General features: G+C 45.7%; 1 protein-coding gene across 2 annotated transcripts; it reads left to right on the top strand.

Moving 5' to 3' along the window:
- The first annotated feature begins 691 nt into the window (after positions 1-691).
- LOC311120127 (YTH domain-containing family protein 3-like) lies at positions 692-11,782 on the top strand. Of its 2 annotated transcripts, XM_084194745.1 has the most exons (5): positions 692-1,012; positions 1,522-1,546; positions 1,956-2,035; positions 3,373-5,136; positions 10,407-11,782. In XM_084194745.1, the coding sequence occupies exons 1-5, from the start codon at positions 989-991 to the stop codon at positions 10,428-10,430; spliced, it is 1,917 nt and encodes a 638-aa protein (XP_084050871.1). In that variant the 5' UTR covers positions 692-988; the 3' UTR covers positions 10,431-11,782. The 2 variants fall into 2 exon arrangements, with proteins under 2 accessions (XP_084050871.1, XP_084050872.1); XM_084194746.1 differs by lacking the exon at positions 1,522-1,546 and having other exon boundaries at positions 961-1,012.
- The last annotated feature ends 3,558 nt before the right edge of the window (positions 11,783-15,340 follow it).

Here is a 15,340-nt window from a genome sequence, read left to right as displayed (position 1 = left end):
TAGTACCCTGGTTAAATTTTCCTGTTTTAAGGACATCTCCCAATCACTCTGTTATGTGGCAAACTTTGCAAACCTTCATCTCTGGGTCTTTAGGTTTGGTATTGCACCTGTCCATATATCCACAATAGCCTACATTTACATTTGAGTCATTTAGCAGACGCTCTTATCCATACATTTTTTTTTCTTCATACTGGTCCTCCGTGGGAAACGAACCCTCAACCCTGGCGTTGCAAGCGCCACGCTCTACCAACTGAGCTACACGGGACTACAACTTATAAATCAGGAAAATTACATCTACATTCAAGGATGCCATTCAAGTCCATAAGGAGACCTGTATGTGCTGGTAGGCAAATGATTAAATGAAGCCTTTCATTAATGTTATATGCAATAAATAGGTCCCATGACAGTGATCTTTAGCCAAGGCATAGCTCTGAAGAGAGACATATTCTGATGATATTGAGCAGACAGAGACAGATCTGCCTGAAGTCACACAGTTTGTCACAACAAAGGGAACACAGAATTTATTTCTACAAGGGAACAAAAGTATGTTGTGTAGACGGTAGAATAAAGATGAAATCTTCTGAGACATGTCATGTGAAATACGACTATGAGTCTGTAACATGACTCAGAACGTCACAGGCGGAAGGTCATGGAGCAATAGAACGGAAGCGAGAGTAATAGCCCAGCCGCCATTGTGGAATAGAGTATATTCCAATCTGGCATTAGGCAGTTTCAGAGTGAGTGAGATATTGTAGCCAAACGTCAATTAGATTGGAAACATTTAGGCTAACATCACTGACAGATACAAAGTCGCAATCCCTGGCGCTCGAGAAAAGATTGTAGCGATCTGACGACTGGAGAAAAACATTGCCTCTACATACACAGAGAGATTGGATACCCCGAGACGAGCCGAGAAGACATACCGGAGTGCAGAAGCAGGAGAAACCGTGGACAGTCACAAACCGCAATCAGTTTCGGCTCCTGGAGGATGTCTGGAACCACAGTCGATCAGGTGCGTATTTTTGGACAACCCACTGTCGTGACATGTGTCGTTGCAAATGAACTTTGTCAACACTTTTGCCAGCTGCTATCATTCAGTGCGGTGGGCATGCTATATAACACAGGCAAAAGTGTTTGATATATGATAGCTAGCTGCTATGTAGGCCGAACCTTGAAGTAGCGTACCGGCTGCGCAGCGGCGGCAACAAACTCCAGCTTGAGCCGGTTGCTGAATTCTGTACTTGTCTATGCGGCACGTTTACTGGATGTCAGTGTGCGTTTGATAATAATGCAAAGGAAACCTTAGGTCGATAGGCTAGGACTGAATGCGCTTGAAGATTTAGTGATATACAGCCACTGTTATGGAATCATTGCTTGTAATTCAGTAGCCTAGGCCTAGCTCACCTCTCATGATTCCTACCATCACTCTTCTTCCTATCAAACATTTCCCTAATAGGCCTATGCACAATCTGATAAATCTCTCTTTCCTATCACTTTTGCACTCACCCATTCTGATGTCAGAGACCCAAAGGACAAGGAAATAAAGGTATGTTTGTCACCTTATACTTCTACGATGGCATGGTTGTTGTGGAGTTTGATGACAGCCAAACTAACTGTGATAACCAAAGAGTGTAATTAAATCACTGCTCTGATCACTTTTCAACCATCTTTTGGTGACCTGGTGTCATCAGCCAAAAGTAGGTAAACTAACTAACTAAACCCTATAACCATATTATACACTGCTGTTCTTGTCATATTCTTGGGTGATGTTACCATCTATGTTGTCATACCCCAACTACTTAATGGGAATGTAAGGTGGTTTATAAGTAGTTTATCAACTGTTAATTATTGAGTTGTACATCTGTTAAAACACAATAGTTTAATTTAGCTGAGGGACCTTTATGGTTCTATCACATCTAAAGAATAACCTAAGACATTTTTTTCTCCCTCTCCAGTACAAAACGGATCAATGCATCAGAAGGAAGGAGTAAATGATGAAGACTTTGAACCTTACCTAAGCAGCCAGACAAATCAGGTGTGTGTGAATCCCCATTCTAACCAAGCCTTTAGCCATGCAGCTTGACATTTCATAGCATAGAGAGGATTAGCCTTTTGATCTGTATGAACCCTCAGAATAGTGTCAGATGGCGGTACAGGGTCAGGCTACATATGAGGGTGTATAGCATGGGTACTCAAATACTATTTGAGGAGGTCCGGTCACACAGATTTCCTAGGCATTTATCGGCGTAGTAACAAACCCCCACCTCGCGACCCATGCGAACAAAGAGAGCTTCAAACCACTCTGCCAATAACAGCTAGTTTTCCCCCTTCCCACTCAGACTCCTCCCAGACAGTCCTAGCAAAATTCTTGCTTGAGAAAGAGTTTTTTGCTAAATTAGCTATTTTTGCCAATTTTAATGGAAATCTATTACAGTAAGGTACTTAATTGGTACCCAGAATTATTTGAATGTTATTTTTTTAAATTATTATCTCCCGAGTGGCGCAGTGGTCTAAGGCACTGCATCGCAGTGCTAGCTGTGCCACTAGAGATCCTGGTTCGAATCCAGGCTCTGTCGTAGCCGGCCGCGACCGGGAGACCCATGGGGCGGCGCACAATTGGCTCAGCGTCGTCCAGGGTAGGAGAGGGAATGGCCGGCAGGGGATGTAGCTCAGTTGGTAGAGCATGCCGTTTGCAACGCCAGGGTTGTGGGTTCGATAAAATAATGTATGCGCTAACTGTAAGTCGCTCTGGATAAGAGCGTCTGCTAAATGACTAAAATGTAAATGTAAAATGTGTTGACCCTGTTCTGGGTCTGGATACGGACCGCTGTCTGCCTATTGAGGATGGCTGGTGTATAGAGTATTACCTCTGAACAAAGACACTGTATAGTAGGCCTATGTTAATAAGAAGCTATTGATAGATAACTAACACTCATTTTGAAAAGTAAAAGAATTTAGCTATGAGTGAAATTATTGTTGATTAAAAATACTCTGGGTGGTGTTAATCTTCTGCGTGGGTGACAAGCTTACTTTGTTTTACAGAATTCTATTGAAATGTAGCCAAGAACAAACCCACCATAGGCCACGCCAATTTACTTATGAAATGAATCCATACAAACTCTAACAATTATTACAACAACAACTGACAGATTATTTTAACACTGTTGCTAACTTCACTTCTTGCTAAGGGAAACAGATATTTGATAGAGCTAGTATCCATCATTTCTACTGAAAGCCAGTCTTGCTCCTTTAAAGAAACGCTGATTTTATTTCTTAGTTACGCTTTTGAGCAGAGATGGGCAAGATTAGGTTTGTTTTAGCTACTATCACTAAGGTCATCCATAAACTGACCCCTGTTCTCCCCATCTACAGAATAACAGCTACCCACCAATGTCCGACCCCTACATGCCCAGCTACTATGCTCCCTCCATAGGCTTTCCTTACTCCCTGGGGGAGGCCCCCTGGTCCACCGCGGGGGATCCCCCCATGCCATACCTGACCACCTACGGACAGATGAGCAACGGCAAGCACCACTTTATCCCCGACGGGGTGTTCAGCCAGCCGGGCGCCCTGGGCAACACCCCTCCCTTCCTCAGCCAGCCGGGTGCCCTGGGCAACACCCCTCCCTTCCTCAGCCAGCCGGGCGCCCTGGGCAACACCCCTCCCTTCCTCAGCCAGCACGGCTTCAACTTCTTCCCTGGAAACGCAGACTATTCCACCTGGGGCACCAGTGTCTCTCAGGGCCAGTCCACACAGAGCAACGCCTATAGTAATAGTTATGGTTACACACCTAGTTCCCTGGGGAGGGCTATAGCTGACGGACAGGCGGGCTTCAGCAGTGACACCCAGCTCAGTAAGGTCCCGGTGCTGAGCAGCATCGAGCAGGGCATGACTGGGTTAAAACTGGGCACGGACATGGGCGCTGCCGTCACCAAGACTGTCGGCTCACCCCTCGGGGGCACGTTGGGCATGAGTAGTATGGCGGCAAATAACATGCCTCCATTGGTTAGTTCCTCTGCCCCCAAACCCACTTCCTGGGCGGCCATCGCCAAGAAGCCGGCCAAGCCCCAGCCCAAGGTCAAGCCCAAAGCCAACATGGGGATGGGGACCCCTGCCATTCCCCCGCCACCCATCAAGCACAACATGAACATTGGCACCTGGGACGATAAGGGCTCCCTCAACAAGCCCCCCTTAGCTCAGGCCATGATGCCCCCTCAGACCATGGTGCAGCAGACCCTGATGGGCCAGCCCCTGCTACAGAGCCCTCTGCCCCACCAACACCAGCACCAGCACCAGCAGCACCACCAACCCTTTCAGCTGCAGTCCCTCCAGTCTCCCCAACACCCCCAGCAGATGCCCCCAGGCCCCCCTCACCCCCACCAACACCCCCACCAGAACTTCTCCTCCCAGCCCGGCCCCCCTCAACCCATGCATCAACACCAACACCAACCCCCACCCCAGAACCGCTGGGTGGCACCCCGGAACAGGGGCACCTTCAACCAGGGAGGGGCGGAGGGCTTTGGGATGGGTGTTGGTGGGGTCCCCCTCAGTGCCTCTCCCTGCTCCGGGGAGGTGCACCCCGTGTTGGAGAAACTGCAGGCCCTCAACAACTACAACCCCAAAGACTTTGACTGGAACCTGAAGAACGGCCGCGTGTTCATCATCAAGAGCTACTCTGAGGACGACATCCACCGCTCCATCAAGTACTCCATCTGGTGCAGCACCGAGCACGGCAACAAGCGCCTGGACGGCGCCTACCGTTCGCTGGGGGCCAAGGGGCCCCTCTACCTGTTGTTCAGCGTCAACGGCAGCGGCCACTTCTGCGGCGTGGCTGAGATGCGCTCGCCCGTGGACTACAACGCCTACGCAGGCGTCTGGTCTCAGGACAAGTGGAAGGGCAAGTTTGAGGTGAAGTGGGCGTTTGTGAAGGACGTGCCCAACAGCCAGCTGAGGCACATCAGACTAGAGAACAATGACAACAAGCCCGTCACCAACTCCAGGGACACTCAGGAGGTGCCTCTGGAGAAGGCCAAGCAAGTGCTTAAAATTATCGCCACTTTCAAGCATACCACCTCAATCTTTGATGACTTTGCACATTACGAGAAGCGCCAGGAGGAAGAAGAGGCCCTGCGGAGGGTGAGAGAACCATGCTGCTGATCTACACACACAGCCTTTTTCCTTGTGGGGACCGGCGAAATGTCCCCACTTCTCCAAATGTTCCTTCTTTTACTATCCCTGTAAGGACTTCTGGTCTCCACAAGGATAGTAAAACCAAACACACACACACAGCCCTATTGTATCAGCTGACAGCAGAGTGTGTATGTGTGTGAGATGGTCACTAGTCACTCAATCACACAGTGTAATACTGGTCAGTGTCTGTAACAGTGGTCATCGTCTGGGCTCTCTTAGTTCGTAGGCCTCTAGTTTACTCTCATGTTCCATTTCTACCAGTGTTATTAGTCCAAGGTGGTGGGTTCTACCAGTGTTATTAGTCCAAGGTGGTGGGTTCTACCAGTGTTATTAGTCCAAGGTGGTGGGTTCTACCAGTGTTATTAGTCCAAGGTGGTGGGTTCTACCAGTGTTATTAGTCCAAGGTGGTGGGTTCTACCAGTGTTATTAGTCCAAGGTGGTGGGTTCTACCAGTGTTATTAGTCCAAGGTGGTGGGTTCTACCAGTGTTATTAGTCCAAGGTGGTGGGTTCTACCAGTGTTATTAGTCCAAGGTGGTGAGGTAGGTTCATGTGTTGAATTAGCAACCCATCCCTCAGGCCTGACCTTCACTACCATCTCTGCATGGGTCCAACCAGGAAACCCTGTCTGATCTGGCAGCCATTTTGTGTGACTGTGTGCTTCTATGAGAGTGATGTTTTGCCCACGGAACTGGAGAGTGGGACACGCAGGGGTATCCTGAAATTGGCCACATTCCTCACATACCTCCTCTCTGACAAAGGCAGAAGTGGCTCTGATCTACCTTTAAACACTAGACCTCTGGCAGAGACAGGCTCCTCTTGCTTCATTAGCTGTTCTCTACGTCAGCCCCAGCTCCACTCTGTGTGCCTAATATGTTTCACTGGGTTTCTACGGGTTCTGTTTTAATATGGTTCAATGGTTTATATTTCAGGGTTATTCCGCAATTACATTATTCTCTGGTTCTTACTTGCGCAAGCAGACACACTTTGAGCAATAATATACATACAACATATTGAATGCAGAAAACTGAGAGACTCTCAAAGGGTGTCTCGGGGAGTTGGAATATGCAGAAAACACATTTCTAATTCACACACGAGTATAATACACACTTGTACATGAGTGAAACAGGACAAATACAAGCCCCCACCTTATTATTATTATTATAGGATGGACCAGCTAGGAAATCTAGGAAACATATCAAAACCTTTTATCTTAAGCCAACACTGCACACATTCCTAAGTAAAAATACATATGCTAATCTTATAATGTTAAAGGCCCAGTGCAGTCAAAAAATGTGATTTTCCTGTGTTTTATGTATATTTCTACACTGAGGTTGGAATTCTACTGTGAAATTGTGAAAATTATGTTAATGCCCTTTTATTGTAAGAGCTGTTTGAAAAGACCGCCTTTAATGTCAGCCTGTTCTGGTGGGATGGAGTTTTGGCCTGCCTGATGACATCACCAGGTGTTAAATTAGTTAATAGACCGATAAGAAAGCGTTCCAAACCTCTCTTTCAATAACAGCTTGTTTTAATTTTTTCCCTCCCCACTCAGACCACTCCCAGACAGTCCTTGCTAAGAAGCTATTTTTGTTTCTATTTGACCATTTTAATTGAAAAGAATCACATTAAGGTACTTCATTGTTACCCAAAAATGATTTGATATTGATGTAAAAATGGCAGGATTGGACCGTTAAGAAACCCCCCACACAACCTGTTCTAATTATTCTTCCTACTCTCTCTCCATTTCCCTCCCTCTTGCTCTCCTTCTCCCTCTCTCTCCCCCCTGCTCTCCTTCTCCCTCTCTGTCTCCCTCCCTCTATATTGATGCTGGTGTACTGACTCTTGGTTCCTGACCTTGTTAATATTTACTGGGTAACACTCTCATAAATATTTCAAGTCCATGTTTTCAGAAGCACTGAAAACAACCTGTCAGTAGGAAAGGTGTTTTGACTGTAGCCGAGGTAGCGTTGTGTAGCCAGCGTGGGGCAGGCTGCTGGTGCTGCTGTTGTAGTCCTGACCCCTCTACATGACAGCCCAGGACCTGACAGAACCCATCCTCCTCCCTCCTTCACCCCCCTCACCCTCCCCAGCCTGACAAGGTTAATTGGCCTCTCTTCTCTCACTGAGGGCTGTCAAGCGGAGCGGTCTGCAGTATGTTGTCCCAGACAGAGGGTTGTATACAGGATTGAGGATATAGACTGATACTGAACAAAAATGAGGTTCTAATCTATGGATTTCACATGAATGGGAAGGGGCATAGCCATGGGTGGGCCTGGGAGGTCATAGGCCCACCCACTTGGGAGCCAGGCCCACCCACTGGGGAGCCAGGCCAACCAATCAGAATGAGTTTTCCCCCACAAAAGGTGAAGAACCTGGAAGTGGAGGTCCTAGGCTGGCGTGGTTACACGTAGTCTGTGGTTGTGAGGCCGGTTGGACGTACTGCCAGATTCTCTAAAATGACGTTGGAGGCGACTTATGGTAGAGAAATGAACATTTGTTTCTTTGGCAACAACTCTGGTGGACATTCCTGCAGTCAGAATGCCAATTGCACGCTCCCTCAAAACTGTGGCGTGTGAAAAAAACGGCACATTTTAGAGTGGCCTTTTATTGTCCCCAGCACAGGGTGCACCTCTGTATTGATCATGCTGTTTAATAAGCTTCTTGATATGCCACACCTGTCAGGTGGATGGATTATCTTGGCAAAGGAGAAATGCTGACTAACAGGGATGTAAACAAATTTGTGCACAAAATTTGAGAGAAATAAACTTTTTGTGCGAATGGAACATTTCTGGGATCTTTTATTTCAGCTCATGAAACATGGGACCAACACTTTATATGTTGCGTTTATATTTGTGTTCAGTATAGATCAGTGGATTGGAATATTTGCACAGGTGTGTTTGTCAGGGTCGTGTGTGTGGGATGTGTGTGTCAATGCGGCAATATGGTAGTCAAATACCTTTTGATTCGTCACATGCTTCGTAAAAACAACAGGTGAACAGTGAGATGCTTACTTACGGGCCCTTCCCAACAATGCAGAGAGAAAGAACATAGAGATATAATAGAAAAATAATAACAAATAATACAAGGAATAATAAACCCTTCAGTGGATGAGTCCATTAGGTGAGTGGGTGGATGTGGTAGCCTCAGGTGAGTGGATAAAGGCTGGTCTGTGTGGACACAGACACTGAGGAGGCCTTTGTTTCCCAAGCCACCCAGGCCAGGTCAGGCTTCAGCCCCAGCCCCAGACAGAATATCCCTACCTGGGATAGAGTTACTTTGGAGGCCCAGGTCTCACTGGGGCTTTCCCTTGCTGTGCCCACTGACACTGACAGCTTCCTCCCCTCAAAGGGACCACTGTGTCTACATAAACCCCTGAAGATTGTCCTGTCCATACATTGTTTTGAGTTTTACTGTGTTTTTCTAGCTTGGATAAGCACAAGTTTGTGTTCAAACTTTGCTTGAGAACGAATTTAGGAAGTGATGTGTGAGTATTAGAATACGCTGTGCAGCCAGGCCTGTATTTGTGTATGTCAATAAATGAACGGTTGGGGGAGTAAACTGACAGACCTGCTTTTCTCATGGCTTAATGGAGTCAATAGAGCACAACCATCCAGTCCTCCTTCTGATGTCTCTCTCTCTCTCGCTCTCTCTTGCTCTCTCTCCCTCTTTCTTTCTCTCTCTTCCCCTATCTCTCTTTCTCTCTCTTCCCCTATCTCTCTTTCTCCCCCCCCCCCCCCCCTCTCTTTCTCTCTCTCCTCATCTCTTTCCTCCCTCTCCATCTCTCCCGTCCATGACTTGGGGATTGGAGGGGGAGGAGTGGGCAGAGATGGGGATTGGAGGAGGTGGCAGAGATGGGGATTGGAGGGGAGGGCAGAGATGGGGATTGGAGGGGAGGGCAGAGATGGAGATTGGAGGGGGAGGAGTGGGCATAGATGTGAATTGGAGGGGGAGGAGTGGGCAGAGATGGGGATTAGAGGGGAGGAGGGGGCAGAGATGGGGATAGGAGGGGGCATACAGTGCATTCGGTAAAGTATTCAGACCCCTTCCCTTTTTCCACATTTTGTTACGTTACAGCCTTATTCTAAAATTGATTAAATAAATGTTTTACCTCATCAATCTACACATAATACCCCATAATGACAAAGGGAAAACAGGTTTTTAGACATTTTTGCAAATGTATAAATAAATAAAAAACAGAAATACCTTTGGTATGAGACTCGAAATTGAGCTCCGGTGCATCCTGTTTCTATTGATCATCCTTGAGATGTTTCTACAACTTCATTGGAGTCCACCTGTGGTAAATTCAATTGATTGGACATGATTTGGAAAGGCACACACCTGTCTATATAAGGTCCCGCAGTTGGCAGTAAATGTCAGAGCAAAAACCATGAGGTCGAAGGAATTGTCCGTAGAGCCCCGAGACAGGATTGTGTCGAGGCACAGATCTGGGGAAGGATACCAAAACATTTCTGCAGCATTGAAGTTCCCAAAGAACACAGTGGTCTCCATCATTCTAAAATGGAAGAGGTTTGGAACCATGACGACTCTTCCTAGAGCTGGCCGCCCGGCCAAACTGAGCAATCGGGGGAGAAGGGCCTTGGTCAGGGAGGTGATCAAGAACCCGATGGTCACTCTGACAGAGCTCCAGAGTTCCTCTGTGGAGATGAGAGAACCTTCCAGAAAACCTATGTTATATTTCAGTATCAAAAAATGCTAAAATTGCTAAACCTGTTTTTGCTTTGTCGTTATGGGGTATTGTGTGTAGATTGATGAGGGGAAAAAAACAATTTAATCAATTTTAGAAAAAGTCAAGGGGTCTGAATACTTTCCAAATGCGCTGTAGATGGGGATTGGAGGGGGCAGAGATGGGGGGGGGAGGGGGGGTGTATTTCAGATGGTGAAAATAGAGGATGAAATAAAGGGGGTTTTGAGTTCCACATGCAAAAACTCAACTTGGTGGAAATCTTCAGTAGACACCACTGTGTGACTTAAACTAATTTTGAAGCGAAGCGCACATTTCTTCTGTTAGCCTACATCCAAGGGCCAAATCCTATCACAGAGCTTTTATCACATGAATGGAGAACAAGCGATTCAGTCAAAAAATACATTTCCCTGAGGATGTTTTGTAACAGTATTCCATGTCCCCCCCCCCCCCCCCCCCCCCCCCCCCTCTCTCTCTCTCTCTCTCTCTCTCTCTCTCTCTCTCCCTCCCCAGGAGCGGAATAGAAATCAACAGTAACTTTAAAAGAACTCCCTGCTAGAGGTACAACACTAATGACGTAGGACCTTAAATAATTAGCCTAACTACCCGGAAGAAAGGGTTTTGCCATCTTTTCTGCTGAAGACAACAACAAAGACGACGTCTCTCGCGATGTGAACACGACGATGAACTCACCTGTATCAGTTCTCTGGTGCATCGATCTACCCCAGTGTTCCTATTGCTGAAGAAAAATAAGGAACATTACTCACTTTAAACTCTCTCTTTAAGCACTTTCAGTCCTCCTAAAACAGCCTCTACCAATACCGTTTACTCTCTAATAACTCTCTTATATCGCTCATTCTCTCTGGACTTCTGTTTGTAATAACTAACTGACTAACCAGTGTAGTTGGTTTTTCTGAAGATTTTACCAGACTTGTAGTTTTTTTGTTTCGTTTCTTTAATACCTCCAAAATGTTGGGGAAGAAAATGTATGCTCCCCTCCCCCTCGATGAACGTTAGCGCCTTCAGAAGAGATTAAAAGATATAACATGTATAACAAAATATTTTACTTGAATCTGCACTCGGCTTGTGATTGATTGACAGGTGAGAGGAACGACAGGAAACGGCCATAATCATGCCAATCATTAGACGGAACCCCCTTACTCCAGCCCATTTGTTTCTGCATCTGTTTCTGTGTACCAAAATATGAGGTGGAGATGTAGTGAGCTGGGCTGGGTGAACGCCAGTTAATGCACATGTTAGTTTTCTCTCTCGTGATTATTATGTCATTCTGAAGTGCATTTGTCTGAGGAGAAATCTGCTCCGCGGTAACGGTTGCCTTGGTAGCTGTCGGTATCTTGTCTTTTTCTCTCTGACTTTGACGTACTGTACCGTACCTCAGGCCAAAGCTGGGGCCTGTTCAGGAGGCTGCAACGTTACACAACATTCAGATAGAAAATGTGTTGTGTCGAATAGATATGATAATTTGTCATGTAGATTAGAACAGGAAATCGTTTTAGCTTTAAACATTACGTTTCTATCAGCAACATTGTGCAACGTTTCACCTGACTGAACAGGCTCCAGGCTCTCTGTCTCTGAAGAACTCTAACGCTTTTGGGATGACCCTCCTCCCTGGCGTTCCTGGGTCCAGGTAGAAGTTACCGCTAACCACAGATCTGGGACCAGATGCCCTACCCCACATCCTAACCTAAACCATTAGGGGGATGAAAATATATCTGGTCCTGGATCAGTGGTTAGGGGTGACTTCAGCCTACTGCCCATTGCTGCTTGGTTACAGAGAGGTTTCCCAAAAGCTGAACATCACCAAGGAAGTGAGCGTTTTCTCCTCAAGGTGACTCACTAGTGAAAAATAAACATTACCCATGTTTAGCAAAACAAATGCTTCTGAGTTTTAACTTCTTGGGGACTGTTGTGTGTATGTGGTTGTATCGTTGTGTGAGCATTAACCCCGTCATCCATTATTTTTTGTTTCTGCACTTGGATGATCCTAATATTACAGATGTTTAACTGACACCAAGATAAAATGTCCACCATTGACACATCACAGGCTGTGCCCCAACACTCTAGCATAGCTTCCTCCACACTTCTCCATCATGACTGATACTGTAGGGCAGGGATCATCAGCTAGATTCAGCCGAGGGACATTTTTAGTTGAGCAGATAGTTGGTGGGCTGGAACATAATTACAAATAATATGTAGACCGCAAATTGACCGCAAGAAGCCCAAACAGATAATATTTGACTTAAACATAATTTCAAACCTTGCTTACAGTGGGGGGAAAAAGTATTTAGTCAGCCACCAATTGTGCAAGTTCTCCCACTTAAAAAGATGAGAGAGGCCTGTAATTTTCATCATAGGTACACGTCAACTATGACAGACAAATTGAGATTTTTTTTCTCCAGAAAATCACATTGTAGGATTTTTAATGAATTTATTTGCAAATTATGGTGGGAAATAAGTATTTGGTCACCTACAAACAAGCAAGATTTCTGGCTCTCACAGACCTGAAACTTCTTCTTTAAGAGGCTCCTCTGTCCTCCACTCGTTACCTGTATTAATGGCACCTGTTTGAACTTGTTATCAGTATAAAAGACACCTGTCCACAACCTCAAACAGTCACACTCCAAACTCCACTATGGCCAAGACCAAAGAGCTGTCAAAGGACACCAGAAACAAAATTGTAGACCTGCACCAGGCTGGGAAGACTGAATCTGCAATAGGTAAGCAGCTTGGTTTGAAGAAATCAACTGTGGGAGCAATTATTAGGAAATGGAAGACATACAAGACCACTGATAATCTCCCTTGATCTGGGGCTCCACGCAAGATCTCACCCCATGGGGTCAAAATGATCACAAGAACGGTGAGCAAAAATCCCAGAACCACACGGGGGGACCTAGTGAATTACCTGCAGAGAGCTGGGACCAAAGTAACAAAGCCTACCATCAGTAACACACTACGCCGCCAGGGACTCAAATCCTGCAGTGCCAGACGTGTCCCCCTGCTTAAGCCAGTACATGTCCAGGCCCGTCTGAAGTTTGCTAGAGTGCATTTGGATGATCCAGAAGAGGATTGGGAGAATGTCATATGGTCAGATGAAACCAAAATAGAACTTTTTGGTAAAAACTCAACTCGTCGTGTTTGGAGGACAAAGAATGCTGAGTTGCATCCAAAGAACACCATACCTACTGTGAAGCATGGGGGTGGAAACATCATGCTTTGGGGCTGTTTTTCTGCAAAGGGACCAGGACGACTGATCCGTGTAAAGGAAAGAATGAATGGGGCCATGTATCGTGAAATTTTGAGTGAAAACCTTCCATCAGCAAGGGCATTGAAGATGAAACGTGGCTGGGTCTTTCAGCATGACAATGATCCCAAACACACCGCCCGGGCAACGAAGGAGTGGCTTCGTAAGAAGCATTTCAAGGTCCTGGAGTGGCCTAGCCAGTCTCCAGATCTCAACCCCATAGAACATCTTTGGAGGGAGTTGAAAGTCTGTGTTGCCCAGCGACAGCCCCAAAACATCACTGCTCTAGAGGAGATCTGCATGGAGGAATGGGCCAAAATACCAGCAACAGTGTGTGAAAACCTTGTGAAGACTTACAGAAAACGTTTGACCTGTGTCATTGCCAACAAAGGGTATATAACAAAGTATTGAGAAACTTTTGTTATTGACCAAATACTTATTTTCCACCATAATTTGCAAATAAATTCATAAAAAATCCTACAATGTGATTTTCTGGATTTTTTTTTCTCATTTTGTCTGTCATAGTTGACGTGTACCTATGATGAAAATTACAGGCCTCTCTCATCTTTTTAAGTGGGAGAACTTGCAAAAATTGGTGGCTGACTAAATACTTTTTTCCCCACTGTATGTGTGGGAAATTTGGAAACAGATTTCCAAAATGAAAATGAATTGGTGCTGATTTCCTGGTGCTTTAAGTCTTTTATGTCCAACAATGAAAATAATGTATATAATATATGTATGTTTATATATATATATATATATATATATATATATATATATATATATATATATGTACAGTACCAGTCAAAAGTTTGGACACACCTACTCATTCAATGGCTTTTCTTAATTTTTACTATTTTCTACATCGTAGAATAATAGTGAAGACATCTTAACTATGAAATAACACATATACAGTGGGGAGAACAAGTATTTGATACACTGCCGATTTTACAGGTTTTCCTACTTACAAAGCATCCAGAAAATCACATTGTATGATTTTTAAGTAATTCATTTGCATTTTATTGCATGACATAAGTATTTGATTACCTACCAACCAGTAAGAATTCCCGCTCTCACAGACCTGTTAGTTTTTCTTTAAGAAGCCCTCCTGTTCTCCACTCATTACCTGTATTAACTGCACCTGTTTGAACTCGTTACCTGTATAAAAGACACCTGTCCACACACTCAATCAAACAGACTCCAACCTCTCCACAATGGCCAAGACCAGAGAGCTGTGTAAGGACATCAGGGATAATATTGTAGACCTGCACAAGGCTGGGATGGGCTACAGGACAATAGGCAAGCAGCTTGGTGAGAAGGCAACAACTGTTGGCGCAATTATTAGAAAATGGAAGAAGTTCAAGATGACGGTCAATCACCCTCGGTCTGGGGCTCCATGCAAGATCTCACCTCGTGGGGCATCAATGATCATGAGGAAGGTGAGGGATCAGTCCAGAACTACACGGCAGGACCTGGTCAATGACCTGAAGAGAGCTGGGACCACAGTCTCAAAGAAAACCATTAGTAACACACGCTCAAGCCAGCGCATGTCCAGGCCCGTCTGAAGTTTGCCAATGACCATCTGGATGATCCAGAGGAGGAATGGGAGAAGGTCATGTGGTCTGATGAGACAAAAATATAGCTTTTTGGTCTAAACTCCACTCGCCGTGTTTGGAGGAAGAAGAAGGATGAGTACAACCCCAAGAACACCATCCCAACCGTGAAGCATGGAGGTGGAAACATCATTCTTTGGGGATGCTTTTCTGCAAAGGGGACAGGACGACTGCACCGTATTGAGGGGAGGATGGATGGGGCCATGTATCGCGAGATCTTGGCCAACAACCTCCTTCCCTCAGTAAGAGCATTGAAGATGGGTCTTCCAGCATGGCAACGACCCGAATCACACAGCCAGGGCAACTAAGGAGTGGCTCCGTAAGAAGCATCTCAAGGTCCTGGAGTGGCCTAGCCAGTCTCCAGACCTGAACCCAATAGAAAATATTTGGAGGGAGCTGAAAGTCCGTATTGCCCAGCGACAGCCCCAAAACCTGAAGGATTTGGAGAAGGTCTGTATGGAGGAGTGGGCCAAAATCCCTGCTGCAATGTGTGCAAACCTGGTCAAGACCTACAGGAAACGTATGATCTCTGTAATTGCAAACAAAGGTTTCTGTACCAAATATTAAGTTCT

This window comes from Coregonus lavaretus (genome assembly GCF_964263955.1).
Source record: "Coregonus lavaretus genome assembly, contig: HAP1_SCAFFOLD_1019, whole genome shotgun sequence".
Classification (NCBI taxonomy): domain Eukaryota; kingdom Metazoa; phylum Chordata; class Actinopteri; order Salmoniformes; family Salmonidae; genus Coregonus; species Coregonus lavaretus.
The sequence above is the reverse complement of the archived record's forward strand: the minus strand, read 5'-3'. Positions and strand labels throughout refer to the sequence as shown.